We start from the raw sequence: 27,738 nt of genomic DNA, 5'->3' as shown, positions 1-27,738 counted from the left end.
AGAGAGAGATCCGTGGAGAGCGGGAGTACGGGCGACACCGTGTTATGCGGAAGGGCGCACGGTGTCTCCTGTACGTGTGCATAGCCCGGTGCGGGTTATTCCACCTCCCGCACTGGCCGGGCTAGATGAGCATTGAGCCAAGTGCCATGAAGCCGGCTCAACATATCTGGCCTCCAGTACGTCTCCTCGGGCGGTGTACATGGCACCAGCCTTGCGCATGGTGTCCCCGGTTCGCCAACACAGCCCAGTGGCGGGTTATTCCACCTCCCCCACTGGACGGGTACGGGGAGCATTCAACCAGGTAAGGTTGGCAGGCTCGGTGCTCAAGGAGCCAGTACGCCTGCACGGTCCGGTATATCCGGGCCACCTTCCCGCCCCAGCCCAGTACATCAGTGCCCTACACCACGCACCAGGCTTCCAGTGCGTCTCCAGAGCCCTGTTCCTCCTCCACGCACTCTCCCTGTGGTGCGTGTCTCCAGCCCAGTACCTCCAGTTCCGGCACCACGCACCAAGCCTCCTGTGCGTCTCCAGAGCCCTGTACGCACTGTTCCTTCTCGCCAATGAGGTGCGTGCCCTCAGCCCGGTAACCACCAGTACCGGTACCACGCACCAGGCCTATAGTGGCTTTTGAGAGTCCAGTGGTGTCCTGTTCCTGCTCCCCGCACTAGCCTTGAGGTGCGTGTCTCCAGTCCGGTACCACCAGTTCCGCACCACGCACCAGGCCTACTGTGCGCCTCAGCAGGTCAGAGTCGGCGTCTGCCCAACGCCGCCTGCACTGCTCGTCTGCTCACGCCGCCTGCACTGCCTGCCGCCAGCCGTCTGAGCTGCCTGCCTGCCAGCGCCGTCTGAGCCATCCGTCTGCCCAGCGCCGTCTGAGCCATCCGTCTGCCCCAGCGCCGTCTGAAGCCATCCGTCTGCCCAGCGCCGTCTGAGCCATCCGTCTGCACGCATCTGAGCATCCGCTGCCAGCGCCATCTGAGCCATCCGTTCTGCCCAGCGCCATCTGAGCCATCCGTCTGCCCAGCCATCTGAGCCATCCGTCTGCCCAGCGCCATCTGAGCCATCCGTCTGCCCAGCGCCATCTGAGCCATCCGTCTGCCAGGCATCTGAGCCATCCGTCTGCCCAGCGCCATCGAGCCATCGTCTATCCGAGCATTAGAGCCGCCGTCTGTCCGAGCGTCAGAGCCGTTCGTCAGTCAGGAGCGCTAGAGCGGTCCGTCAGTCAAGAGCTGCCAGAGCCGCCAGCCAGTAGAGCGCAGCCAGTCAGGAGCCGCCAGAGCCGCCAGCCATCAGGAGCTCCCTCCAGTCATGAGCTGCCCTCCAGTCATGAGCTGCCCTCCAGTCATGAGCTGGCCTTCCAGTCTCTGAGCTTGCCTTCTCAGTCATGAGCTGCCTTCCAGTCATGAGCTGCCTTCCCAGTCATAGAGCTGCCCGCCAGTCATGAGCTGCCCGCAGTCATGAGCTGCCCGCCAGTCATGAGCTGCCCTCCAGTCATGAGCTGCTCTCAGCCCGGAGCTGCCTTCAGCCCAGAGCTGCCTCTCTGTCCGGAGCTGCCCTTCAGTCCGGAGTTGCCCCCTCTGTCCTGAGCTACCTCTCTGTCCTGAGCTACCTCTCTGTCCTGAGCTACTCTCTGTCCTGAGCTGTCTCCTCTATCTAGGGGGACCTTTGTGAAGTTCCTAGACCAGATCGGGGCGAGGGTCGCCACTACAAGGACGCTAAGGAGGGGACAAAGACAATGTGGAGTGGTGTCTCGTCTGCGCCGGAGCCGCCACCGCGGACAGATGCCCACCCAGACCCTCCCCTTGAGATTTAGGGGTGCGTTCGGAGTGACCTCAGGAGGGGGGTACTGTCACGTCCTGACCATAGTTCTTATGTGTGTTGCTTGTTTTAGTGATGGTCAGGACGTGAGCTGGGTGGGCATTCTATGTTGTGTGTCTAGTTTGTCTGTTTCTGTGTTCAGCCTAATATGGTTCTCATACAGAGGCAGCTGTCAATCGTTGTCCCTGATTGAGAATCAATATATAGGTGGCCTTTGTCTTGTTTTGTGTTGGGGATTGTGGGTGGTTGTCTTCTGTCTTTGTGTTCTGCACCAGATAGGACTGTCTCGGTTTTCACATTTGTTATTTTGTATAGTGTTCACGTTATTGTCTCTTCTTTATTAAATCATGTTGAACACTAGCCGCGCTGCATTTTGGTCCTCTCGTTCACCCCAGGAAGAAAGCCGTTACACTATGACTGTGTTAGGTGGTTCTCCCACCTAGCTATCTTAAGATGAATGCGCTCTGGATAAGGGCATCTGCTAAATGACTAAAATGTAAAATAATAGAATAGACATTCCCATTCAAGTTGACATTTGACGGTGGGTGCACCGGTTGCCATCTTTCTGATTATAATTGGAAGTTAAAGTTTTAATTCAATTTAAACGTCAATGGTGTACTTGCTGAATTACAGGGATCTGAAGAGATAGGTATTTTCTATTAATTCTATTTATATGATTGAAATGACACTCACCCTGTATTCATGACAGGCACAACACAAACATTTTCAAATGATGTTAAAAAGAGTCCAAGCTACAACATTTGTGAAAATGTGAAAAATCTTAGTTTACGCGTTTGTAGATTATTGACGTTAAAGCTTTAAAAAATGACATTTTTTTTAAATGTTAAACTGTTTAGCAAGAAATCGTAGAATAGTTTGACAACCCTGTTTGTAAACTTTCAAACGATATCAAACTCAAACTTTTATCTTTTTCAGTGATGAAGACATGGAGGTCTCATGGTAGGGTGAGCTAGGGAAAACAGGTCAACTTTGTTTTGGCATTCAGGTCCAAAATGTCACTTTCTGACCACTTCCACCATGCGCAAACATGTATGAAAGGTTTCGTTCAAATCAAAATGTGTGCAGATATGGAATGACCTTCAATCTTCCACAAATATGAAACAACCCTACCTTGGTACTTTCCCAGACCTTCAGTCTTGAGGCTCTGGCTGCCGTAGCATCTCTCATCATGGAGGAACACCACCTCCGACGCCCCGGCATCATCAGCATTCTGGATAAGCTCCTGGTCACAGCACAGATGGGGTAGGGACGTTTACATTGGTTCCTTTAACTTGGATAGTACATTAGGCTATGGCAAATTTATACAATGCAAGATGTTCACACTACTTCTTTAAATGTAGTGGCTTTAATGGCATTTACGGTAACTGTACAGAGTGAACAGATGACTACATGATTGATTGATTATCAAACTCACCTTTAATATCTGTCCTCCATCAGGGTACCTCCGCAGGATGTCCTTCAGGCAATCAATGAAAGGGGGCGCTGTTGCAGCAAATACATTTCTAAACAACAATAAGAAGTGAAGAAGTTGGATAGATTAGTCAAAGACATTACAGTATGAAGATAGGCTAAAACTGTTTCTCCAATAGAAATCCCTGATCACACTTGTAGACGATGTCATGGCGACGTTGGCTAGCTAAGCTCATGCGTAGAAACACGTCTTGGGTCTAACGTTCATCGTCTTGCGCAGAACTGTGCATGTGCACGCCATCAAAGACATTCCTTTGATATAAAGTTGTTTTTTGACTAAAATAAAAATGGGTCAGTTTGACACTTTAATGAGGTTGGAGTAATAACATCTTCAACTTTTAAGACATTGGCTCAAATCTAGGCTGTGCCTTTAGATTTCAAGAAAATTAACAACTAAGGAAGAATTGTTCACTTCTCAAACCCCAAACCCTGGCCTGGTCTGTTTGGTCTGTTTCGCAAGCATCCCGGGAGGTGTTGCAATGTTGCGCCTTTGGGTTTAGAAACTGTGGTTTAGTTTTCACAATATGGTTGGAAATTAAACCACATTCTTCTCAATCTATACCTTCTATCTACTAAAAGCAGGAAGAAGTTATGTTTAAATTCTATACATTTGCTAAACATAAAACTGACATTTGGTTCAATTTTTATAGATTTTGTAGCTTTATATAGAAACAGGAAATGATCTCCAGTTAATTCCACGATGTATAGTGTTAACAAGGTAAAGCTACAGTATGTATAGTGTTAACCAGGTCAAGCATGTATAGTATTAGCAAGGTATAGCATCATGCAGCTATAGGAGAACACACATACGTTCCAAGCAACTGGTTAAAATGTTCTACTGATTAGAATGTTCAACTGATTAAAATGATCTCCTCACCGTGCATTCCTCTCACCCATCCTTCCACATTGGTAGGATTCTACAAGAACCAATGAATTAGTTATAATTATGGTTATATGGCTTGATAGCAAATTTAACTGTACTAATCAGACTGCAAACAAAAATGTCCTTATAGTTTAGAAATGTAGTATTCAAGGATCAAGTAGGCCTAGCCTAGTCTTAATAATAACTTATAATAATAATCATGATAAGAAGACTTTTGTTGTATTTAAGATACTGTACATAAATTGATCAATTTACCTCAATCATTTCTTTGTGATCATGGAGTGCGATGGAGTAATCTGAAGCCACCTATGTCATCAGAATAAATATTCTTAGTAGACTAATGGTTTTATGTCCTCTACTGACTCTTCATTATTCTAGTGTTTCAGTTGACCAACATTTCCTCCTCAGGCGAAATGAAACGCCTATTTTATCTTGGTCTGCCCTGCCAGCATAGGAATAACAAAGTGGTTTCGTTTCCTGCCTTGCCATGTATGAAASAAAACTTTCATTAGGGCGTGACTCATTATCATCTTCTTCCTCTTTAAGTTTTTATTCGCACGTGATTCAAAGGTGTATGAGTGATAGGTGGTGGGCTGACGCCGAAAACAGTGAAGTTGATCAATCTACGTCGATGGAGGAGCTGATTTTTTGTATATGACAATTAAATATTATTATGAATACTGTAAAATTAGTTGCCACCTTCAATTCTTGCGCATTTTGTCAGAAAAAGTATATTTCAACACTGTCTGCTGAGGCAAATTCACGAACTGCTGAACTTGGAACCAATCAGAACTCCCGTACATATCCCTAGGGATGAAGGCAGCCAATGGCTTACTTCTAAAATGTAAACAGCCTCACATTGTGGCCATAGATATATTATCTATAGAAGGGTTTGTAACCTTTTACTCTGGCAATTTGACTGTTAAACTCGTAGGGTACACTAGAAATGGATGACAGTCCCGATTCGAATGAGAACTACCATCAATGGATTATATTTATATGGTTGGTTGCGGCTGTCGGTTTGCCTATTGCAGATTTCAAAATACAATTGCGGGAAAACGTAGAGATTGGAAAGCAAATGCCTACTGCTGAAAACAGAAGAATCAATATAATTTTTAAAAAATCAACAACTCCCAATTTGTAGCTAACAATAGCACTGTTTTTCAAAGCAGATCATCTTGAAATAGGCTATTGCCACGGCCAGCGCATCGGCCATAACCATGAGTAGTTTATGGCTTCATCTTCATCAATAGGTGTGTCAGTGTGCCACCACATTTTATTTAGTAGAGGGAGAGCTTTGTATGTGTCTCTGTGTGTGGAGTAAACGTGATCTAGAGTTTTTTTCACCTCTAGTTGCATAGGTCCCTTATGAAAAAAGATTGCAGTCAGAGTGCAGTATAACTGCAGTACACTGTAGTATAACTGTAGTTAGAGTGCAGTATAACTGCAGTATGCTGCAAATACTGCATCCAAAATATTTTTTTTTTTACTGCAGTAATTTTGCAGTGTGACTGCAGTTACCATGCAGTATAACTGCAGTTCAACTACAGTACACTGCAGTTATTCTGCAATTACTGTGTCCAAAATACCACAGTCAACTGCAGTTACTGCACTTTCAAAACTGGGGTGACATGTTGGTATAAATAAGGTAAAACGGATTTCAGTTTTCCTGCATTAACATAACCAACCACTAGGAGCGCTGCTTCTGGATGAGCATAATATTTTGCTTATGGCGCTACACAGCTTGTTGAGTGCGGTCTTGAGGAGAACGAAAGATGGCGGAAGCGGATGATGAAGTGGATTCTGAATACAATGGCGGTAGAATCAAGGAGAATCMGAATATTGTCCGGAGCAAAGTAGTGTACAGTGATGAGAATTACCTTTTGTATCTAGTAGGAGTACGGTTTGTTAATGAGGAGCAGCTGAGCAGAGTACCAATCTTGAAGAAACCATATGAGTTATCCAAACTGGTGGAGAGAGTGCTGGTTAAAGTGAAGGCTGTGAGGATCACGAGAGGCAGGCTTGTTTTGATTTTTTGTGCTTCTACGGATCAGAAGGAATGTGCATTATGTCTTAACGGATTTGATAAGTTTGAAGTGTCGTGTGTGGCTCTTCGGAACAGGGCACCCTTCAAGGGGGTTATATCTGGCGTCTGGTGGGAATTTGAATTTGAAGAGATGAAAAAATATTCCTGGAGTGATTGAAGCACGTCAGATGAATCGTGTGGTGAATTGTGAACAAGTGAAGAGTCTATCTGTTCTTTTGTTTTTTGATATGAAGTCTTTCCCTACTCAAGTGCAGTTAAGGTATATTAACTACATAGTCAGAGCATTTATTCCAAGACCAATGCAGTGTGATCATTGTAAAGATTTAGGTAATGTAGCAAGTGTTTGCAGAAGTGAGAAGCCAGGAGGTCCAAGTTATGGAAAGGATCATATTATGTGTTATAAAAGTGATGAATATGTGACATGTTGCAATTGCGGTGGGAACCATGACTCCACGTCTTCCGAATGCCCCACAAGGGTGAAAGAGAATGATGTGGCCAAAGTCAGGGTTGTACAGAGCATTTCATATGCAGCAGCTGTGAAAAGGGTTGAGGGTTTGAATGGTGCACCAGAAGAGTCCATGGTAGTGGGTAGGCCTTCACTGCAGGATGCAGGGGTTGCCTTTCACCAGCAGGATCCTGACATTTCAAAGGTAAGAAAGTGGACTTTGTGGCATTTATAGCTATGGTAATTAGTGGCACTGCCAAGGTGGAGAGAAAGTCCAGGAATATAGAAATCATAGTGATTGCGGTTCCTGGGGCTGAAAGATTTCTCAGCGAAGGAGTTACATGCAATATTGGCACAAGCCGTACCACCCTCTCAGGTCCTAGAGCCAGAGAAGGGAGATATGGAGAACTAAAAGAAAGAAGAAGTGGGAGTTTTGTTTGTTTTGACAATGTACTATTTTTATTAGGGTGGATTAAGTTAGTTTCACTATTACGAATGGATACATTTATTTATTAGGTTTTTTTGGGGGGGGGGGGGTTCAAATCGTCTAGTTGGTGGCGGCAGTGTAGTCTGCCATAAAACCCACAGAAGAAGAAGATGAGTGCGGTAGTGCCCGCATTGGGTTTTGGTGTTAAATAGACAGCTACGAAAAATATAGATAAACTCTCTTAGTGAATAGTATGCTCTACAGCTCTACAGCTTATCATCCCTTACAAAAAATGATTGCAGAAACTGTAAAAGTGCAGTAATTGCAGTCCACTGTGGTATTTTGTGTAATTGCAAAATTACTGCAGTAAAAAAAATTGGTTATTCTGGACGCAGTATTTGCAGCATACTGCAGTTAAACTGCACAATGACTGCAAAAAAAATTCCTAAGGGATGAAGTATTCGAACTCAGACGAGCAGAACCTCCAGACTTCCTTAATTTAGAACCAATAGCGGCCGTTGACGGTCTTTCTTTAATAAATTACTGTCGTTACATTACTATAGCAGCCGCGAACAACCTTGTTTTTCTAACAATAATATGTGTGTCAATATCGCAAAATGAACTTGCTAACAACCTGTAGTCGTATTCCCGTGTCTGTTGTCATCAACCTGAAACAGAGTATGCTGTCATTTGTCTTTTCAACGTTTAAAAAAAAATTCATTCCTCAAAATGACAGCATCGAAGCAGACATTGACTTTTCACTGTGAAAGAGGCTTTTATCTATGTTGGTTGGTGATACGGATTCGCACACGTCCTTGCACTTTGAAAAGCGATGATGTCGATGTGAGTGAAATAAGTAAACCGCAGATATGTGTTTGGTGCTGTCGATGTTTGATGCTGACTGAAATTTGGATAATAGCCTCAAAAGCATTTAGCAAGAAGTCATAACTTGGTTGGTACAGGCGGGCACATCAGCGGTGGATCTCTTATGATTGCTCTATATCTCATGGAAATAGTTGGTTTTTAGCTGTGTATGACTTGGTTGTTTTGTATTGTATCAACCGATGTAATCTATATGGAAACGGCCGAAGCTGCTTGCTATAGCTAGCTAATGCCCGTGTACACTAGCAGAAGATGCCGCGCGGTGAAACACCGCTTCCCATTTATTTCCAATGGAAGAAAAGCGCGGGAGGTGGGGAAAAATAAAACTTTATCCAACTTTATGCAAATCACCAGCAGCGACTGCTGGACAATGACCAATCATAGAGTGGTTCCCATTACGAATTTGATGCAATGCAACCCAACGCAAAGATGGCTGACAGAATACTAGGATGGAAGCAAATGTAAGTGATTATAAAATCATAACAAATCATGCAAAAAATGTACATTGAGAATAATATGTTAGTTAGTGTAGAGACAAACGATTATGCATATTTTTTTTAAATCATAAGTTATTTATGAAAATTGCGATTTAGCAAGCTAGCTGACTAGCTAACATTAGCCAGCTAACGTAAACTCACTCACTTTGTTAAACCCCACATAGAAACAGACAACATAGAACTGCCCACCCCAACTCACGCCCTGACCATACTAACTAAAGACAAAACAAAGGAAAATAAAGGTCAGAACGTGACAGTACCCCCCCCCCCCCCCCCCAAGGTGCGGACTCCGCCGCAAACCTGAACCTATAGGGGAGGGTCTGGGTGGGCATCGGTCCCGGTGGCGGCTCTGGCGCTGGACGTGGCCCCCACTCCACCATAGTTTTAGTCCGCTTCTGTCCTCCTAGGAACGGCGACCCCCTAAATGCCCCACTGGACTGAGGGGCGCCTCTGGACTGAGGGCGCGCTCTGGTGGCTTCTGACTGGCGGGCGGCTCTGCGCTCCTGACTGGCGGGCGGCTCTGGCGGCTCCTGACTGGCGGGCGGCTCTGGCGGCTCCTGACTGGCGCGCCTGCGGCTCCGACTGGCGGCGGCTCTGGCGGCTTCCTGACTGACGGACGGCTCTAGCGGCTCAGACAGACGGGCGGCTCTGGCGGCTCCTGACTGGCGGGCGGCTCTGGCGGCTCCTGACTGACGGACGGCTCTAGCGGCTCAGGACAGACGGGCGGCTCTGACGGCGCTGGACAGACGGGCAGCTCAGGCGGCGCTGGACAGACGGGCAGCTCAGGTGGCGCTGGACAGACGGGCAGCTCAGGCGGCGCTGGCAGTTTGGCAGCTCAGATGGCGCTGGGCAGACGGGCAGCCAGGCTTGCCGAGGCGCACTGTAGGCCTGATGCATGGTGCCGGAACTGGTGGTACCGGGCTGGGGACACGCACCTCAAGGCTAGTGCGGGGAGGAGGAACAGGGCATACGGACCCTGAGGCGCACAGTAGGCCTGTGCGTGGTGCCGGAACTGGTGTACTGGGCTGGTGCGAGGGGCTGCCACCGGAGGGCTGGTGTGGGGGTGGCACCGGATAGACCGGACCGTGAAGGCGTACTGGAGCTCTTGAGCACCGAGCCTGCCCAACCCTACCTGGCTGAATGCTCCCCGTAGCCAGGCCAGTGCGGCGAGGTGGAATAGCCCGCACTGGGCTGTGCTGGCGAACCGGGGACACCATGCTCAGGGCTGGTGCCATGTACACCGGCCCGAGGAGACGCACTGGAGACCAGATGCGTTGAGCCGGCTTCATGGCACCTGGCTCGATGCCCACTCTAGCCCGGCCGATACGAGGAGCTGGGATGTACCGCACCGGGCTATGCACACGTACAGGAGACACCGTGCGCTCTTCCGCATAACAACGGTGTCTGCCCGTACTCTCGCTCTCCACGGTAAGCCCGGGAAGTTGGCGCAGGTCTCTTACCTGACTTCGCCACACTCCCTTTAGCCCCCCCACAATAAATATTTTGGGCTGCCTCTCGGGCTTCCTACTGCGCCGCCGTGCTCGTTTCGCCAACTCCATTCTCCTGTATCCCTCCTCGCACTGCTCCAGCGAATCCCAGGCGGGCTCCGGCACTCTCCCTGGGTCGACCGCCCATCTGTCTATCTCTTCCCAAGTATTATAGTCCAAATCACGCTCCCATGTCCAGAAATCCACAACACGCTGTTCTTCTCTTTCACGCTGCTTGGTCCGATTTTGGTGGGTTTATTCTGTCACGATCGTCATAACGTTGAAGAAGAGGAGGACCAAGGCGCAGCGTGACGTGAATGCATTCTTCTCTATTATATAAAAAAAACGAAAGAACACTTACAAACTATACAAAAACATAAACGACGACCGTGAAGCTATAAAATGACAAGTGCAGACACAGGCAACTTACATTATAACATAGACAATAACCCACAACCCACAATACAAAACATACTACCTAAATATGGTTCCCAATCAGAGACAACACAAAACACCTGCCTCTGATTGAGAACCATATCAGGCCAGAACTAGAAAACCCCACATAGAAACAGACAACATAGAACTGCCCACCCCAACTCACGCCCTGACCATACTAACTAAAGACAAAACAAAGGAAAATAAAGGTCAGAACGTGACAGGTCCGTACAATTGACCTTATTTTAGCTCCCCAAAAACGTAATACCTCCAGATCAACTGTAATGTCAATACCATTGTAAAGCACAATTTCTCCCCTTTCCAACAAAATTAATGGCATGACCTCCACACTGCCCGTTTCTGCATAATTCAAGAAGGCAATGAGCTCCGTCGGGTCTTTTTTTAAATGTCGGGTGGGGAAGTGAAACTAATGCGTGATAGTGAGAAGGAGAGGAGATGTGTGGGAAAATTGCTTTTTTTCACTCGATCTGTCCAACTTATCACCTTATCGCCTCTAAAATATCAATAAAACACTATAAAGAGTTTATATAATGTGTCATTACATACCTATTTGAAGGTTTGTGTCGAATTTGAATCGGGTTTTTAGGGCGGTGCTAAAGTGATCTTTAGAAGTAAACAGCGGCTTTGAGAGTCATGATCGCTTACAGTGATGATGCAAAAAAGGACTAGGTATCCCCCCTTACCCCTGTCACTGTCAATTTCTTGTTTTTAAATGATGAGAGAAGTGCTACACCTGGTGAAGAGAGATTGTAAGATAGAAATAGTTGCTTTATGCGTGCTGTGCGTTACGACATGACACGTCAAGATGTAACGGAGGGTCAGTTTTTTCACTTTTCTTCCAATGTATAGAGCCATTAACCATGCCGATGAACGCTTTGAATAGAAACGTAGTTTCACACCCCAGATTTTTGAAGTCAACACAGTCGCTACAGTCCCATTAGTTTTCTTTGTAGCCTCGTTTGATGTCGCGGTTGCCGCACATGTGTATAGAATGGGGTGAGTTTCCGTTAGCTGGTTGCTTTATGGTGTAATGACATGAGTATGAAAATTGTATAATATTTTTTAGGGACTCCTGAAACACCCAGCAACCAGGCTGTCATCTTTGTGAACAGTGAGATGTAAATAATCTAGCTAGCTTAAGCATTTTTGCAAATTTAATGTAACAATTTTTAAGCTTGCCTTTTGATTGTAACGGCTCTCTTCGGTGAGTGAGTAGACCAAGGCGGCAGCGGGTGTGAATACATAATGACTTTATTTGTAAGACGAAGACAGACACGAAAATCAACTTGACTAAATATACAAAATAACAAAACGAACTAGACAGACCTAAACTACGAACTTACATGAAACGAAGAACACATGAACAGGAACGACCGATGAACGAGAAGACGAGACAGTACCTGTGTGGTGGCAGACAAACACAGACACAGCGACAATCACCCACAAACAACACGTGAGAACAACCTACCTTATATGCTCTCAATTAGAGGAAAACGCAAAACAACCTGCTCTAATTAAGAGCCATACCAGGCAACCCAAAACCACATGAAACAGCAAACATACGACTGCCCCCAAACTCACGCCCTGACCATCACACACATCAACAACAGAAACAGGTCAGGCCGTGCCAAGACACCCCTCAAGGTGCGAAAGCCGGGCGCACCAGCACAACAGTCAGGGAGGGTCTGGGTGGGCATCTGACCACGGTGGTGGCTCAGGCTCCCGGACGCTGTCCCCACACCACCATAGTCTCCCTCCCGCTTCTGTATCCCCTCTCCAATGACCACCCCCAACTAAAACCACCTAATGAAGGGGCAGCACCGGGATAAAGGGCCAGCACCGGGATAAGGGGCAGCAGCCGGATAAGGGGCGCAAACCGGGCTGAGGGACTCTGGCAGGTTCCTGGCTGAGGGAACTCTGGCAGGTCCTGGCTGAGGGACTCTGGCAGGTTCCCTGGCTGAGGACTCTGGAGGTCTGGCTGACGGGACTCTGGCAGGTCCTGGCTGAAGGGACTGGCAGGTCCTGGCTGAGCGGCTCTGGCAGGTCCTGGCTGAGGACTCTGGCGTCGCTGGCTGAGGGACTCTGGCAGGTCCTGGCTGGACGGCTCTGGCAGGTCCTGGCTGGACGGCTCTGGCAGGTCCTGGCTGTACGGCTCTGGCAGGTCCTGGCTGGACGGCTTCTGGCAGGTCCTGGCTGGACGCTCTGGCAGGTCCTGGCGGCCGGCTTCTGGCGGGGTTCCTGGCTGGACGGCTCTGGCTGGTCCTGGCTGGACGGCTCTGGCTGATCCGGTCTGGCGGAAGGCTCTGGCTGATCCGGTCTGGGCGGGAATGCGGCTCTGGCTGATCCGGTCTTGGCGGAAGGCTCTGGCTGATCCGGTCTGGCGGAAGGCTTCTGGCTGATCCGGTCCTGGCGAAAGGCTCTGGCTGATCCGGTCTGGCGGAAGGCTCTGGCGGATCCGGTCTGGCGGAAGGCTCTGGCTGATCCCGGTTCTGGCGGAAGGCTCCTGGCCTTGATCCTTCTGGCGGAAGGCTCTTGTAGGCTCTGGCAGACGGGCGCTCTTGCAGGCTCATGGCAGAGCGGGCAGCTTTGCCAGGCTCATGGGCAGACGGCAGTTCAGGCCCGTTGGCAGTTACGGGCAGTTCAGAGCGCCGCTGGGCAGACGGGCAGTTCAGGCGCCGCTGGCAGACGGGCAGCTTCCCGGCGCCGCTGGGCAGACGGGGCAGTTCTGTAGGGGAGGAAGACGGAGAGACAGCCTGGTGCGCCGGTTACCGTTGAACTGGAAGGCACTGGGCTGTGAGACACGCACCATAGGGGAGAGTGCGTGGAGGAGGGACAGGGCTCTGGAGATGCACTGGAAGCCTGGTGCGTGTGTCGGCACTGATGGTACTGGGCTGGGGTGAGGAGGTAGCGCCGGAAATACCGGACCGTGTAGGCGTTACTGGCTCCTTGAGCACGAGCCGCCTGCCAACCTTACCTGGCTGAATGCTCCCCGTCGCCCGACCAGTGCGGGGAGGTGGAAATAACCGCGCACCGGGCTATGTAGGCGAACCGGGGACACCATGGCGTAGGCTGGTGCCATGTAAGCCGGCCCAAGGAGACGTACTGGTGGCCAGATATGTAGAGCCGCCGCTCAGGCCTTGGCTCAATGCTCAATCTAGCCCTACCAGTGCGGGGGGTGGAATAACCGCGCACTGGGCTATGCACCCGTACAGGAGACACCGTGCGCTCTACTCGCGTACAACGGCGTCTGCCCGTACTCCCCGCTCTCCACGGTTAGCCTGGGAAGTGGGCGCGCAGTCTCCTACCTGCCCTCGGCCCACTACCTCTTAGCCCCCCCCAATAAATTTTAGGGTAGTACTTGCGGGCTTCCAGCCTTGCTTCCGTGCTGCCTCCTCATAACGTCGCCTCTCCGCTTTCGCTGCCTCCAGCTCCGCTTTGGGGCGGCGACACTCCACTGCTCTGCCCAGGGTCCTTTACCGTCCAGGATTCTTCCATGTCCAATCCTCCTTTTCCCACTGCTGCTGTCGTGGCTGTCCGTTAACCCGCTGCTTGATCTGGGTTTGGTGGGGATTCTGTAACGGCTCTCTTTTCTTGGTGAGTGAGTAGACCAAGGCGCAGGCGGGTGATGAATACATAATGACTTTTATTGTAAGACGAAGACAGACACGAAAATACACTTGACTAAATATACAAAATAACAAAACGAACTAGACAGACCTAAACTACGAAACTTACATGAAACGAAGAACACATGAACAGGAAACGACCGAATGAACGAGACGAGACAGTACCGTGTGGTGCAACAAACACAGACACAGCACAATCACCCACAAACAAACAGTGAGAACAACCTACCTTATATGACTCTCAATTAGAGAAAACGCAACAACACTGCCTCTAATTAAGAGCCATACCAGGCAACCAAAACAACATAGAAACAGCAAACATAGACTGCCCACCCAAAACTGTCACGTTCCTGACCTGTTTTCTGTTTAGTTTTGTGTGTTAGTTGGTCAGGACGTGAGTTTGGTGGGCATTCTATGTTGTCTGTTTCTATGTTGGTTTTGGGTGCCTGGTATGGTTCAATTAGAGGCAGGTGTTTTGACGTTTCCTCTGATTGAAGAGTCATATTTAGGTAGCGTCTGTCACAATGTTTGTTGTGGTGGTTGTCTTCCGTGTCAGTGTTTTGTCGCACCATACGGGACTGTTCGGTTTGTTCGGGCGTTCTTCGTGTTTATGTGGAGTTCGTCGTCCAGGTCTGTCTACACCGTTTGTTTGTTTTGTTAGTTTTAGTCAAGTTCGTTTTCGTCTGTCTATATTTGTTTATTTAATAAATCATTATGTTTCAAAACTCCGCTGCATTTATGGTTCAATCCTGCTCCTCCCTCTTCGGATGAAAGAGGAGGAGGAAAGCCGATACAGAACCACCCACCGATCCAGAACCAAGCGGCCGTGAATTCGAGCAGTGCCTGCTACACAGGAATCATGGACTTGGGAGGAAATATTGGACGGTAAAGGTCCATGGGCACAGCAGGAGAATATCGCCGTCCCAAAGCTGAGCTGAGAGGAAGCGAAAGCAGAGAGGCGGCGATATGAGGAGGCAGCAAGAAGGACGTGGCTGGAAACCGGAGAATCAAGCCCAAAACCGGAGTTATGAGGGGACGCGTCTTGCACGGAAAGCCCGAAAAGCCCGTGAGTAACACCCAAAAATTTCTTGGGGGGGGGGGTAAGGGTTGTGGGCCAAGGGCAGGTAGGAGACCTGCGCCACTTCCCAGGCTAACCGTGGAGAGCGGGAGTACGGGCAGACACCGTGTTACGCAGTAAGAGCGCACGGTGTCTCCTGTACGTGTGCATAGGCCGGTGCGGTTATTTCCACCTCCCCGCACTGGTAGGGCTAGATTGGCATTGAGCCAGGTTCATGAGCCGGCTCAACGCGTCTGGTCTCCAGTGCGTCTCCTCGGGCCGGCATACATGGCACCTGCCTTACGCATAGGTTCCCCGGTTCGCCTACAATAGCCCGGTGCGGGTTATTCCACCTCCCCGCACTGGTCGGGCGCCGGGAGCATTCAACCAGGTAAGGTTGGGCAGGCTCAATGCTCAAGAGAGCCGTACGCCTGCACGGTCCGGTATTTCCGGCGCCACCTCCCCGCCCCAGCCTAGTACCTACAGTGCCTACACTACGTACTAGGCTACAGTGCGTTTCCAGACCCTGTCCTTTCACGCACTCTCCCTATAGTGCGTGTATCCAGTTCGGTGCCTCCAGTTCCGGCCCACGCACTAGCCACCTGTGCGTCTCCTAACCTGTACACACTGTCACTTCTCCCCTACTAGTCCTGAGGTGCGTCCTCAGCCCGGTGCCACCAGGCCGGTACCACGCACCAGGTATAGAGTACGCTTTGAGAGTCCAGTGTGCCTGTCCCTGCTCCCCGCCACTAGTAGAACATATGGTTAACCTAGTAAGGGGCGCTAGCGGGTAGAGAGACGTTTCAGCTCATCCAGTGTGCGTTGCGAATAGGTGCGTGTCCTTAGCCCGGTGCCTCATTCCGGCACCACGCACCAGGTCTACAGTGCCGCCTTACCGGCCAGAGCCATCCGTCTCCTCAGCGCCATCTGAGCCATCCGTTCTCCCCAGCGCCATCTGAGCCATCCGTCTCCCCAGCGCCGTCTGAGCCATCCGTCTCCCAGCGCCGTCTGAGCCATCCGTCTCCCCAGCGCCGTCTGAGCCATCCGTCTGCAATGAGCCTGCAAAGCCGCCCGTCTGCCATGAGCCTGCAAAGCCCCCGTCTGCCATGAGCCTACAGAGCCGTCCGCCAGACAGGAGCCGCTAGAGCCGTCCGCCAGCAGCAGGAGCCGCTAGAGCCGCCCGTCAGACAGGATCTGCCAGAGCCGCCAACCAGACAGGATCTGCCAGGAGCGCCAACCAGACAGGATCTGCCAGAGCCGCCAACCAGACAGGATCTGCCAGAGCGTCAACCAACAGATCTGACCAGAGGTCCAACCAGACCAGGATCTGCCAGAGCCGTCAGCGAGCCCATGAGCAGCCAGAGCCGTCAGCGAGCCATGAGCAGCCAGAGCCGTCAGCGAGCCATGGGCCAGAGCCGTCAGCGGCCCATGAGCAGCCAGAGCCGTCAGAGAGCCATGAGCGTCCAGAGCTGTCAGCCTGCCATGAGCGTCCAGAGCCGTCAGCCTGCCATGAGCGTCCAGAGCCGTCAGCCTGCCATGAGCGTCCAGAGCCGTCAGCCTGCCATGAGCGTCAGAGCCGTCAGCCTGCCATGAGCGTCCAGAGCCGTCAGCCTGCCATGAGCGTCCAGAGCCGTCAGCCTGCCATGAGCGTCCAGAGCCGTCAGTCAGCCATGAGCTGTCCCTTAGCCAGAAGCGGCTATAGTCCTGAACTGCCCCTCAGTCCAGAGCTGTCTCTCTGTCCGGAGCTGCCCTTCAGTCCGGAGTTGCCCCTCTATCCTGAGCTACCTCTCTCTCCTGAGCTACCCTCTCTCTCCTAAGCGATCCCTCTGTCCTGAGCTATCCCTATGTCCTGAGCTACCTTGTCCCAGAGCTGTCCTTGATTCTGGTGTTGCCCCTAAATTTAGGTGGGTTATTTGGAGGTGGTCATTGTGGGGAGGCTAAGGAAGCGGGGATTGATTATGGTGGGGTGGGAACCACGCCGGAGCCTAAGCCACCACCGTGGTCAGATGCCCACCCAGACCCTCCCCTGGACTTTTTGGTGATGCGTTCGGAGTACGCATCTTGAGGGGGGGGTTATGTCACGTTCCTGACCTGTTTTCTGTTTAGTTTTGTGTGTTAGTTGGTCAGGACGTGAGTTTGGGTGGGCATTCTATGTTGTCTGTTTCTATGTTGGTTTTGGGTTGCCTGGTATGGCTCTCAATTAGAGGCAGGTGTTTGACGTTTCCTCTGATTGAGAGTCATATTTAGGTAGGCTGTTCACAATGTTTGTTTGTGGGTGGTTGTCTTCCGTGTCAGTGTTTTGTCGCACCATACGGGACTGTTCGGTTTGTTCGGGCGTTCTTCGTGTTTATGTGAGTTCGTCGTCCAGGTCTGTCTACACCGTTTGTTGTTTTGTTAGTTTTAGTCAAGTTCGTTTTCGTCTGTCTATTTTGTTTATTTAATAAATCATTATGTCTTCAAACTCCGCTGCATTTTGGTTCAATCCCTGCTCCTCCTCTTCGGATGAAGAGGAGGAGGAAAGCCGATACAAAAACTCACGCCCTGACCATCACACACATACAAAACAACAGAAAACAGGTCAGGAACGTGACATTGATATTTGCCATGCAATGCAGATATATGGAATAACGTAGCTAGCTAACTATTTTCTTGCTTATTGTGCAGTGGATGATAAAAATATCTGTATGCCTATGGATGTGTAGCTAGCTATGTAGCCGATCTGTGTATGGACCCTAAAACGCTTGGTATACATATTAGTTCAGTACCTAGCTATGAACCTCAGCTATCATAGCCAGTTGTATCAACTTCAAAACAGTCTGAATGACATTAATGAAGCCTATGGATTGAGTAGAATATAATATAACTTTGTGCCAAGGATGCAAGTCGTATATACATGTAGTTATTACTGTGATGCACCAATATGACATTTTTGGCCGATACCGATATCCAATATCTTCCTTGCCAAAAAAAACGATACCATTAACCGATATTAAAAAAAAGCGGTCTTTTAAACATTCTAGTACAGTTAAATAGTTAACACACACACACGGACACAGCGGTCTAAGGCACTGCATCTCAGTGCAAGAGGCATCACTACAGTCCCTGGTTCGAATCCAGGCTGTATCACATCCGGCCGTGATTGGGAGGGTGGTGCACAATTGGCCCAGCGTCGCCCGGGTTTGGCCGGGGCAGGTCGTCATTGTAAATAAGAATTTGTACTTTAACTGACTTGCCTAGTTAAATAAAGGTTAAAAAAATACATAAAGAATTCTGAGTGTCGGGCATTAGGGCCTGGTCCGGGGTGAACAGTATGTCCTGCACAGCCAATTAGTTGAAGTAGAAATCTTCATCCAAATCGAGGTTAGTGATCACTGTTCTGTTGTCCAGAAGCTATTTTCGGTCATAGGAAACTATTGCAATAATATTATGTAAAAACATTTTTTTTAAGTTACGATCAGCGCAAAAAAATAAATAGCAGAATTGGTCAAGAGCCCGTAAAACATTCGCTATACATTCCAGCGCCATTCTCATTCACAAGCGGCTCCTGCATTATACCTAAAGCGGACATTGCCATTGGCAAGTTTGAACACTTGGAATATGAGATGTAATCTATACCTCAATTAGGATGCTAGACTCTGTACATTGACTCTGTACTGGCACCCCCTGTATATAGCCTTGCTACTGTTATTTTACTGCTGCACTTTGTTATTTTTATTTTTTACTTAACACTTATTTTTATTAAACGCTTTGTTGGTTAAGGGCTTGTAAGTAAGCATTTCACTGTAATGTCTACACCTGCTGTATTCGGCGCATCTGACAAATACAATTTGATTTGAAATCCTCATTATTTAGTTTCATGATTTTTCAATTTAAGCGGAATTATTTCTATATAGCCTACACTTTCTCGTTCTGAACTTCTAAAGTGAGTGGGGCGGTGTGGCTTCATGGRTATCGCCGGTTAATGCTTGAACTGATTGAATCTAGGCCTAAGAGTCCCACACTTTGTCATGTATATTTTATTTCATTTCAAAAGTAATATAAAAACCCAGGGGGAATGTCATAAAAAATGTAAACACAATGTCATGCTGTTAACCCACCCCTTCATTTGTCTTAGCCAAACTCATGTTAGGTTGCCTCTGACCAGAAAGGACACATCTACGTCTGCATCTGTCATATCTCTGACTCTACCTTTTAAAAATGGCATTGTCTGAAATAAATTCCAGGAAGTTATTTATGTCCCTGCCTCTTCCCTGGGTGAAAACAGTGACTCCCACCAAATCTAAGAGCCTGTATTACTAGGCAATGCTCCACATGCTCTTGTTTAAACTTGGGGTGGCATAGGTCATCGAAACACTTATCCCTCTACAGCTACATATGTAAGTACATTTTACATCAGGGTTCCCCAACTGGCGGGCAGAATTTGGCACACGGGTGGTTTTATTTGCCCCCCCAAGTTTTCGGAAACATTGTTTGATGTAAAAACAAAGGAAATTTCACATTTACATAAGTATTCCGACCCTTTACTCAGTACTTTGGCAGCCTCGAGTCTTCCTGGGTATGACACTACAGACTTGGCACACCTGTGTTTTGGTAGTTTCTCCCATTCTTCTCTGCAGATCCTCTCAAGCTCTGTCAGGTTGGATGGGGAGCGTCGCTGCACAGCTATTTTCACGTCTCTCCAGAGATGTTCGATCGGGTTCAAATCCAGGCTCTGGCTGGGCCACTCAAGGGCATTCAGAGACTTGTCCTGAAGCCACTCCTGCGTTGTCTTGACTGTCTGCTTAGGGTCGTTGTCCTGTTGGAAGGTGAACCTTCGCTCCAGTCTGAGGTCCAGCAGGTTTGTACTTTGCTCCGTTCATCTTTCACTTGATCCTGACTGGTCTACCAGTCCCTGCCACTGAAAAACATCCCCACAGCATGATGCTGCCACCACCATGCTTCACAATAGGGATGGTGCCAGGTTTCCTCCAGACGTGATGCTTGGCATTCAGGCCAAAGAGTTTAATCTTGGTTTCATCACACCAGAGAATCTTGTTTCTCATGGTCAATTGTCCTTTGGGTGCCTTTGTCAAACCAAGCGGGCTGTCATGTGCCTTTTACTGAGTGTCTTCTGTCTGGCCACTCTATCACAAAGGCCTTATTGGTGGAGTGCTGCAGAGATGGGAGAACCTTCCAGAAGGACAACCACCTCCTCAGAGTCAGGACACCCGTTTTAACGTCCCATCCGAAAGACAGCACCCTTCACAGGGCAATGTAATCAAGGTTTGAAAATGTTATGTTTTAGTCAAATATTATCTGTTTAGGCTTCTTGCGGTCAATATGCATTCTAAAAATATTTTTATTATGTTCCGACCATCCGCTCAATAAAAAATTGTCGCGCAGCGGAATCTAGTTGATGATCCTTGTTTTACATCCTATGATGTCCTTTTCATCAACAAGTAATATTATATAAAGAGTACAAACTGCAGAGTACACAACTTATGATGTGGGAACTGGCACCTAGACAAAAATCAAAGAAAGAAAATGGATAAATACATTTCTAATGCTTATTATTTTGACCATTACAACTGTCAACACAGGAAAAAAATACCACAATGCAGCACACACAGACGTTGATGTAAATTATTAATGAGATACATAAAATTAAACAGGATGGGAATGGCGGTATTAGCAATGCATTCAGCTACAAGTGTTTGTGCCAGACAATACTAAACTTGTAACGCTCGTCGGAAGGATGAGACCAAGGTGCAGGGTGGTACGTGTTCATGCTTCTTTATTAAAACCGAACACCAAACAAAACAACAAAAGAACAACGAACGTCACGTCTTGAAGGCTACACAGAGCTAACAAAAAACAACATCCCACAACCTAAGGTGGCAAAACATGCTGCTTAAGTATGATTCCCAATCAGAGACAACGATAGACAGCTGTCCCTGATTGAGAACCATACCAGGCCAAAACATAGAAACACAAATCATAGAAATAAAGAACATAGAATGCCCACCCAAATCACACCTGACCAAACCAAATAGAGACATAAAAAAGGCTCTAAGGTCAGGGCGTGACAGTTACCCCCCCAAAGGTGCGGACTCCGGCCGCAAAACCTGAACCTATAGGGAAGGTCTGGGTGGGCATCTATCCGCGGTGGCGGCTCTGGTGCGGGACGTAGACCCCGCTCCACCTCTGGCTCACCCCACTTGTGACGCCTCTGATGCGGGGACACTCGTCGCCGACCCCGGACTGGGGACCCTCGCTGCGGGCCACGGACTGGGGACCGTCGCTGGAGGCTCCGGATTGGAGGCCGTCGCTGGAGGCTCCGGACTGGAGGCCGTCGCTGGAGGCTCCGTGCCATGGATCATCACTGGAGGCTTCGTGCCATGGATCATCACTGGAGGCTTTGTGCCATGGATCATCACTGGAGGCTTTGTGCCATGGATCATCACTGGAGGCTTTGTGCRATGGATCATCACTGGAGGCTTCGTGTCATGGATCATCACTGGGCCGTGGAGACGCACTGGAGGTCTGGAGAGCAGAGCTGGCACAACCCGTCCTGGCTGGATGCTCACCCTAGCCCGGCAACTGCAGGGCGTTGGCACAGAACGCACTGGGCTGTGAGAGCGCACCGGAGACACTGTGCGTAGAGCCGGTGCAGGATATACTGGGCCGAGGAGGCGCACTGGAGGTCTGGAGTGTAGAGCTGGCACCACCCTTCCTGGCTGGATGCTCACCCTAGCCCGGTAACTGCGGGACGTTGGCACAAGGATGCACTGGGCTGTGAGAGCGCACCAGAGACACTGTGCGGAGGAAGGATCCTGGGTGCAGACGGTTGTCCCAGTTTACAGTAACCCGGCCTACAACAGAGAAACCTGGGACATACAGGGCACCACTGCTCCTGCAATCTCTATCCCCCTGTGTGATGTCATATCCTGTTCCTGTTTAAGCCAGCTGAGTGCAGATGGGTTCTCCCGTCAGCATGAGCTTCCTGCTGCTCACTGTGTGGGTACACACGCATACACACTTATGAGTGTTCCCCTATTTACATGTTTGTGTGTTGTGTCTAGGTGAGGGATGATACGCCAGGGTTTGAGAAGAAGCGTCTGGTGTGGGATGAGGACATGCAGATAAACTCCAAGTTCCTAAACCTTAACCTTACCCCCTACTTTCACCCTAGCCCCTTTTATTTTTAAACCACAACCCCTACGTTTCCAACAACCTGATGTTTGTGTTACAGTTGTTACATGAGTTATTCTTTGTACCTGCTGCAGCACCTGAATTTCTGCGCTATGGTGGCCGACTTCTTGCAGTTCCTGTTACTACGAAAACTGAGTAACGTCATCATGCTCACTCGCAAGGACTTCTCCACTTTGCCTCCCGCCGACCCCCAGGGGGGGGGGGGGGGGGGGGCACCTTCAACACCACCTCTCCTTGAGGACACACACTGTGGCTGCGTCTCAATAGTCTTAGCTTCCTCTCACAGGCACTTTAGTGAGGATAGTACTATTCTGGTTAGCAGTTGTCACTAGTATGTACAGTGGCCCTCGATCTAGAGTATTGATTAAATATTAATAATTTTATGGATTTTTTTTGTGTGATACTGTTTTTGTTTGTATAAACTGAAACAAATTCCAGTCAACTCTGTTGATATGGCAATTGCAAAAGCTACTGTTATGTCAGTTGGTGTGAATCAATGTCTTGTATGTTTCCTATGCTTACTTTCTGTAAAACACTTATCCTTGAGTGATAATTCCAGTAACTGCTACTTTGCTTTGGCTCTGTGATCAACTCAAGTTATAAATTAAATGATGCTCATCTGACTCAACAAGTAATTATATTGTTTGTATAACTTTGCTGCCCTGATTTCCTAGGAATGTGACAGCCTTTGAATAACACAATTATGTGTATAAATACTCCAGATCGTTATGCAAGGCAGCATTGCATTTTCATTCCAAACTGTCTAATCTCCCCCCACCCCCTCATATAAAATAGCAGAAAGACAAGACATTGAGGGCTTTTATTGAAAGATAAAGGAAACATCTCAAACCATTTTAGTGCAAATGAAAAGCGACATTTCATCCATGTACATGGATGCACTTAACAGGCAGGGTCAACTCAGTTAGTGGGGACAGGTCAGGATGGTGATCACACACCAGAAACAGCATCATTACACTCTTTACATTTTCTTTGCGTATCAGTTTAAGGGAATGTATAATGACTTCTTGCCTACAGCAAAGTCTGATGAACTGTGTTTTTTTGTCTTCAACATTTTTCTTTTTACAAAATCAAAAACACCTTTGTGATTTGCTGGATTACGAGGACTACAGTTCCCAGAGTACACCTGATGTTACCAAACTACGGCTGCATCTCAATGGTTGAAAGTGGTCCATCTGCACCGACAGAAGGGGACAGGTGAAGGCAAATTCCTGCCTGGTAGACATCCACCACATTGGATCACCTTGTCTATATTTAGATCAGTAAAGACAAAAGAGAGGATACCCAGCATACATTTAAAAAAGACCAATAAAATTCTGGTATGTAGCAGAGGAGCAATTTACAGTASCAAGTGGATACATTTTCATACTGGTACCCTGTGGGAATCAAACTCACAACCCTGGCATTGCTAGCGCCAATCTCTACCAACTGAGCCACACGGGTATAGAATTATAAATTAGGATTTAGAATATTAGAATGGACATAAACCTTATGACGGGACAAAGGTCAGAGTGTTCGCCAACCATGGTTTGCCAGTGCTGTGATAAAATATTGTGTAAGATAATGAATTTAAAGAATATATCTGTACTGTATGTTTTGTTAGCTAGTGTCGAGGTGACTAGTACGGGCCTCCCTGGCGATCCTACTAGGTTCACTCACGTGTGGGTAGTCTGCCTGTGGATCTTCTCTTGACCTCACAGGGTGGGTCAACTCCCACCACACGTAGGCCTGGATTATCCCGTGGTATGAGCCTCTTTCCAGGGGAGTCGGTCTCCCTGTCTTCCTACCCTAAACTGTTTTTAACAGTAGAGCCCTAAACTCCACTTTAACAACTGGTCATCCCTCTTGGTCTATCCCTGCTTGCTACAGAGGTTAGCTCACACCTTCCTACTGATTACACTTCACAGGTAGTTTGTGACACGGTATACAATCCGTCAGCCAGGGCTATGTTTGTGTATAGCACCAATGAGCAATCCAATATTTATGTATAGCCCACTCTGTACTATTTTCATTAGTGGCACGGCTCTTACTACTTCCTTCTCACTGTAGACGGAAGTTACGTTRCACAACGGGGTTACACTATTTATTATAAGCTCAGATACTCCTGCTAGCGGTTGGTCCTTCCTTTCTAATTGACCGGACAGCACCCTCACAGATGAGTCACGCTCGCTAAGTCCCAGGTATAGGGTTTCAACTAAATCCTCTAGCTGAAGGCAGGGGTTCAGCACTTTGGGTAGACAAAGGCCCTATAGGCTAGACTCCCAGTACTCCATTAATGTACCTTTGACACAGTTACCCTCAAGCTCCCCTTTGGTTTCCTGCTCTAGCCAACAATATTGTCTGGCAGGAGGGCACCTAAGGTGAACCCCCTAAGCCTATAGTTGTTATGTTACTTTACTTCTTAACACATTATTCAACAAATAAATTAACTAGTAAATGAAAACCAGTAACACTTCTCTTTTTGGTTCCCCAGCTTTACAGTTGATGGATTTTATCGAATGTTTTATAGCAATTGCACTCCACAGTTGCTTCTAACAATAGTAATGAAGCACTATGCTCGCCCCAAAGTCTTCACTCTTCTAATACATCAATCAGCTTCTGCTCTTTCCCTATCTTTTACATTGGTATTTATACATTTTGTCCAAGCCCTTGACTACAGCCACACAACACATCCTCCCCCTTGCACATGACATTTAAGCAAAGTTACATAACACATTGTCTCCTTTACAACGTGATATCTACACAGATTTTTGTAACACATTGTTTCCTTCATATGTTACGGCAATCCACGGTGTCATCTGTTCATGGCCCATGTGCCATTCGGCAGCTCCACCAGCTCTATCCCAGGGCCTGAGTTCAACAGGGGTGTGGCCATATAAGATGYACCTCCTCCCTCCAGCAAAGGAACATCTTCATACAGTCTACTTGCACCCATCACCTCCATGCGTTTATGCTGCTCTCTAGCTGCTTGTGGTTGGGTGTTCTTCTTGTCCTTCTTATTCTTCCTTGTTTCAGTGTTACCAGAGTCCTGACTGCGGGCTGGAGGACTCATCAGGTCATATTGACCAGGCTCATTTGCGAAACTCCCTCCTTGACCTGTGGCTCCTTTTGTCTTTTTAGGCTTGGATTCTTACCCTTACATTGTAAACAAACTTTTTCTTGGGGTTATTAATATATACCACTTCCGGTCTCATCATGGACTGTACGTACTTTAACATGATAGGGCGTGCCCCAAGTAAGTACACTCACAGGGTGTACGTAGCCAAATTGGCTTGGATTAGGCAGATTAGGCTTAGCATATCCCTTACCCTGAACACTTGGTTTTCCTAAGACAAAACCCTCCATCTGCGCCTGTTGTACTTATGAATATCCCCTGTTGATTGGTCCCCGGGTAGGGAGTCGTCAGCGCAATCACCTTCTTTATTGGTGGTTCGCAGGGATTTTCATAGATCTCTAGGCATCTGGTGCAATAGGCCTTATCTTCTGTCAGCCTTATCGTCCCAATTTCCATCTGCCTGATCCCACATTGGCCACATTCTCCATGAAAAAATCCAGTACACATACACAAGCATTGTCAATACATTTTTTTTCCATAATTTTCACTCATTATTTGTATTTATAGCCAGTCTAAGCAACACAAATCAATCAAAACAAAACCTTCACCCCACCCTGGGCAGACTCAAAATGTCATCCTCACCTGACTCACACCTTCCCCTGACTAGTCATAAAGATTCAGTATCTCCCACAATTCAACATCCGTTTCTCCCTCCAACTGAGTCTCAGTTTCTAGGTCAGTAATAGCCCTTATTTGCTTATAGYCCAGGAGTTCCTTCAAGATTTCCATCACCTCTGCAATTTTAACTGAAAGGGCCGCTAGCTCACCGGACTCCATCCTAGCCCTTCACTCATCTCCTGATAGGCTCTCTTCAGCCTTCCCCTAAACTGGCGTTCCCCTGCGAAAACTGGGGTTAAGGCTCCAATAGTGCCATCCTCAGCTTCCTGAGGTTCCAAGTCATTCACCAGATTTTCTGTCAGAACTGGGGTTAGGGCTCCAGTACCTCATCCCCAACACCCAGTGGATCCAGATCTGTCTCCTGTACATCCTCCCCACCAGGATTCTACCCTAGGTTCAGACAAACGCAAGTTACATTTCCCTTCATAACATTGCCAGCATACAGCCACAATTCCCCTCAGAATCACTTAAACTGTAAACCTCCCTATATACAGTGCATTCAGAAAGTATTCAGACCCCTTCACTTTTTCCATATTTTGTTACTTTATAGCCTTATTCTAAAATTGATCAAATCATTTTTTCCCCTCATCAATCTACACACAATACCCAATGCAAATGTATTACAAATAAAAAACTGAAATATCACATTTACATAAGTATTCTTTACTCAGTACTTTGTTGAAGCACCTTCGGCAGAGCTTACAGCGTCGAATCTTCATAGGTATGACGCTACAAGCTTGGCACACCTGTATTTGGGGAGTTTCTCTCATTCTTCTCAGTAGATCCTCTCATGCTCTGTCTGGTTGAGAGACTTGTCCTGAAGCCACTCCTGCATTGTCTTGGCTGTGTGCTTAGGGACGTTGTCCTGTTGGAAGGTGAGCCTTCACCCCCAGTTTGAAGGCCTGATCTCTCTGGAGCATAGCGCATCAAGGATCTCTCTGTACTTTGCTCTGTTCATCTTTCACTCGATCCTGACTAGCCTCCCAGTCCCTGCCACTGAAAAACATCCCTTCAGCATGATGCTGCCACCACCATGCTTCCACCAGACATGACGCTTGCCGTTCAAGCCAAAGAGTTCAATCTTCGTTTCATCAGATCAGAGAATCTTGTTTCTCATGGTCTGAGAGTCTTTGGGTGCCTTTTTGTAAACTCCAAGCGGGCTGTCATGTGCCTTTTACTGAGGAGGGGCTTCCGTCTGGCCACTCTACCATAAAGGCCTGATTGGTGGAGTGCTGCAGAGATGGTTGTCCTTCTGTAAGGTTCTCCCATGTCCACAGAGGAACTCTGGAGCTCTGTCAGAGTGACCATCGGATCCTTGGTCACCTCCCTGACCAAAGCCATTCTCCCCCGATAGCTCATGTAACAGTATAGCTTCCATCCCTCTCCTCGCCCCTACCTGGGCTCAAACCATGGACCCTCTGCACACATCAACAGCCACAAGCATCGTTACCCATCACGCCACAAAAGCTGCGGCCCTTGCAGAGCAAGGGGAACAACTACTTCAGGTCTCAGAGTGAGTGACGTCACCCGATCGAAACGCTATTAGCGCGCACCACCGCTAACTAGCTAGCCATTTCACATCGGTTACACTCACCCCCCTTTTGACCTCCTCCTTTTCCGCAGCAACCAGTGATCCGGGTCAACAGCATCAATGTAACAGTTTAGCTTTCATTCGTCCCG

The 27,738-nt window shown here is 48.2% G+C and overlaps 1 protein-coding gene across 1 annotated transcript in view; it reads right to left on the bottom strand.

Annotated features, from left to right (window-relative positions):
* Positions 1–4,574, bottom strand: part of LOC139029453 (sacsin-like) — a 44,015-nt gene extending 39,441 nt beyond the window's left edge. The window contains exons 1-4 of the mRNA XM_070449464.1: positions 4,448–4,574; positions 4,187–4,226; positions 3,254–3,341; positions 2,950–3,061 (exon numbers count right to left, since the gene is read on the bottom strand). Of these exons, the coding sequence (XP_070305565.1) occupies positions 2,950–3,061; positions 3,254–3,341; positions 4,187–4,206 (220 nt within the window). The 5' untranslated portion in view covers positions 4,207–4,226; positions 4,448–4,574. The remainder of the gene's footprint in view (positions 1–2,949; positions 3,062–3,253; positions 3,342–4,186; positions 4,227–4,447) is intronic.
* Between the last annotated feature and the right edge of the window lie 23,164 nt (positions 4,575–27,738).

Source organism: Salvelinus sp. IW2-2015, linkage group LG20 (genome assembly GCF_002910315.2).
Source record: "Salvelinus sp. IW2-2015 linkage group LG20, ASM291031v2, whole genome shotgun sequence".
NCBI classification, from domain to species: Eukaryota; Metazoa; Chordata; class Actinopteri; order Salmoniformes; family Salmonidae; genus Salvelinus; species Salvelinus sp. IW2-2015.
Note: the sequence above shows the minus strand (reverse complement) of the source record. Positions and strands in the feature narration are given on the sequence as shown.